This window comes from Belonocnema kinseyi, chromosome 5 (genome assembly GCF_010883055.1).
Source record: "Belonocnema kinseyi isolate 2016_QV_RU_SX_M_011 chromosome 5, B_treatae_v1, whole genome shotgun sequence".
In the NCBI taxonomy this organism is placed as follows: domain Eukaryota; kingdom Metazoa; phylum Arthropoda; class Insecta; order Hymenoptera; family Cynipidae; genus Belonocnema; species Belonocnema kinseyi.
The window spans coordinates 109,897,428-109,900,179 of record NC_046661.1 but is presented as its reverse complement, the minus strand read 5'-3'; the positions used below and the strand labels follow the sequence as shown (position 1 = coordinate 109,900,179).

Genomic DNA, 2,752 nt, shown 5'->3' with positions numbered 1-2,752 from the left:
CGGCGATTTCGATTTTCAATCGGTCCAATAATGATGAATAGTATGCTCCGGTTATGGTTTTACCTTTTTCAAGATAGTCCACGAATATTATGCCATGTGTATTCCAAAATACGGAGGCCATAACCTTTCCGACCCATTGTTGCGTTTTTGGATGCTTCGGAGCATTTTGGCCCGGTGGAACCCACTGTTTTGCCTGTTGCGTTGACTTAGGAGTGTAGTAGTGGATCCAGGTTTCATCCATGGTTATGAATCGGCGTAAAAACTCGGTCGGCTTACGCGAAAATAATGCCAGATTCTGCTGGGAAGCTGTAACACGAATTCGTTTTTGGTCCACTGTGAGCAAACGCGGCACCCATCACGCGCAGAGCCTCTTCATGCCCAAAACTGAATGCACGATATTGCCCACAAGTTCCAATGGTATGCCTACAGCATTAGCTACCTCTCTCAATTTCACTTTGGGATCATTCAACATCATATCATGGATTTTTTCGACATTTTCTGGTGTAGTGACCTCTTTTGGGCGCCCAGATAGTTCAGCATCAACTGTGCTCGTACGATCACAACGAAACTCGGTAAACCACTTATGAATCGTTCCAATCGACGGTGCAGAGTACGGGTAATACTTATCCAGCTTGGCCTTGGTCTCGGATATCGTTTTCTTGCGAAGATAGTTGTGTTTGATCAAAACTCGAAATTCAGGTTTTTCCATATTAAAAAAAAACTCGGAGGTTAGTCGCTTCTCAGTGCTGTAACTTGTAAATGCGTAAATATAAATGGCGGAAGTTTTGACAGGCGTCATTTGAAGGATCAAGCTCGATGAAAATGGTTCACATTAGTGAATACTAATGCCATCTCTTAGAGTTTTCAGGTACTTATCAGACTGCCTAGTAGTAACTAATCTCCCGGAACTAACCTTGTTTGCAGGCAATCAAAAAAGTTTATTTCATAAATAATTTCCAGATTATCGGAAAGGCAGCGATGAAAAACGACGTAACCTCAAAATAATGCATAACATTTTTATTTAGCACAATAAATTCTTTTGTTATTATCCCTAAAAACAAGAGTCCAGGGACGTCCGTTATGATATTTTATAGCATCTCCAAATTCAGTTTTTAAAAATTTTCATTTTTGTGAAAAAAAAGCCGGGGAAACTGTAAGTATCAGATGCCCGTAAGCGTAAATTAAAAAGTAAAACGCATAAGATACAAATAGGGCTGCACTGGGCCTGGAGATAAGCAGCCTCATATTACGCTATTCCTCGAACGGCTGGACTGTGGAAGCCTCGGAATGTGTTGATGTGCGGTGCAAGGGAGGCGGCTTTTACTAACTGCTCACCCATGCGTGAAACACCAGCAGCGTAGGGAACGAAAAATAGTGCGCGGGTATTAAGCGCATATTTTTCGTAATATTAGGAAATGGTTTACAAGCCTCTGTTTGTTTAAGTTTCGACGATCCGGAGATATGCTCAAAATAATGCCCGAAAAGGTGCTTATCTTCAGGTCCTAGTGTATTGTTTTTGGAAGGGAGATAATAAACTCTTTTAGGCATCAAACTCATATATTTATTTGACTTAATATAATTTTATCATTACAAAGTACATCATATTTTATCTGAATCCAGATTAATGCCTTAGAAATTGAATAATACATGGATATTTTAATCCAGTTTTCATTTTTTTGTATGATGTATGCGTTTTGTTATACTGGGTAAAGGAACACAACAGCGTGGAGGCGTGGGCGGGGAAAGACGCACAAACAAATGATTAAATGTTGTTGGTAGATTTAGAAGATGGCTGTAGTTGATCATTTTCTGTAGAAAAATCTGCTTCTTTCTACTATTATATATTGCATAAATTTCGTCACGAATGGGTATTCCAAGTACAAACAAAGCAGTTCCTGCCACATAACGATGAATTTCGTTGATTTCCCGATAACGACCAGTTTCATCTTTGTAATATACAACTCCATACTCTATAAGTGGCCGAGGCAGCCATTCTCTATAAAATTCCGGTGGTGGCGAGGATGGTGGCGAGGGTGGTGGCGAAGGTTGTGGCGAGGGAGGTGGTGATTCTGCAAGAAGGAATACGTTCTTTGAAATATCTGTCCTGGTCCAAGCTAGGGCCAGGTTTTACACTAAAACTAGGTAATAGCTTAACATGAAACGCCATATCATTGGCTGGCAGGTTTTAAAAACTTCATATTGTTCCGAGGACAGTCCGAATCTTGTCTGTCTACTACAAATTTTTGTATCACACCATGATCCAACAAACCATGGTCCCGCCAATTCGATGCTTAAGGGCATGTGACACAGCTAAATACCTATATTACCGACCACAGTTTTTCAGTTCACTGAATGTTTTTTTGAACCTAAGAACTTTTTTTGTAAATAAAATATCGAGCTGAAACTTTGGGAAATGTATTAGAGTACAATAAAGTACGTTTAGGTACTGCATTTTGGTAGGAACTTCTCTGAAAATTATTTCATCTTTTTTCTGAACCTCAACATTTTTTGAACGTTCCAACTTTTTTTATACATAAAATATCGGTCTCAAACTTTAAGAAATGCAAAAGCCGAAAGAAAAATACGTTTTAGTACAAAGCTTAATAATAAAAGATGTAAAAAAATATATTTCAACAATCAATTCCAACGTCATCAGCCGGTAACGTTGTACATGAAAATACGAACTCTCTAGAGCCTCGTCTAGTGGCCGCCAGGTTTCGTATTTTCGTGTACAACGTTACCGGCTGATGCC

General features: G+C 39.3%; 1 protein-coding gene across 1 annotated transcript in view; it reads right to left on the bottom strand.

Annotated features, from left to right (window-relative positions):
• Positions 1-1,566: 1,566 nt before the first annotated feature.
• Positions 1,567-2,752, bottom strand: part of LOC117173014 — a 16,770-nt gene continuing 15,584 nt past the window's right edge. The window contains exon 2 of the mRNA XM_033361360.1: positions 1,567-2,069. Within this exon, the coding sequence (XP_033217251.1) occupies positions 1,669-2,069 (401 nt within the window). The 3' untranslated portion in view covers positions 1,567-1,668. The remainder of the gene's footprint in view (positions 2,070-2,752) is intronic.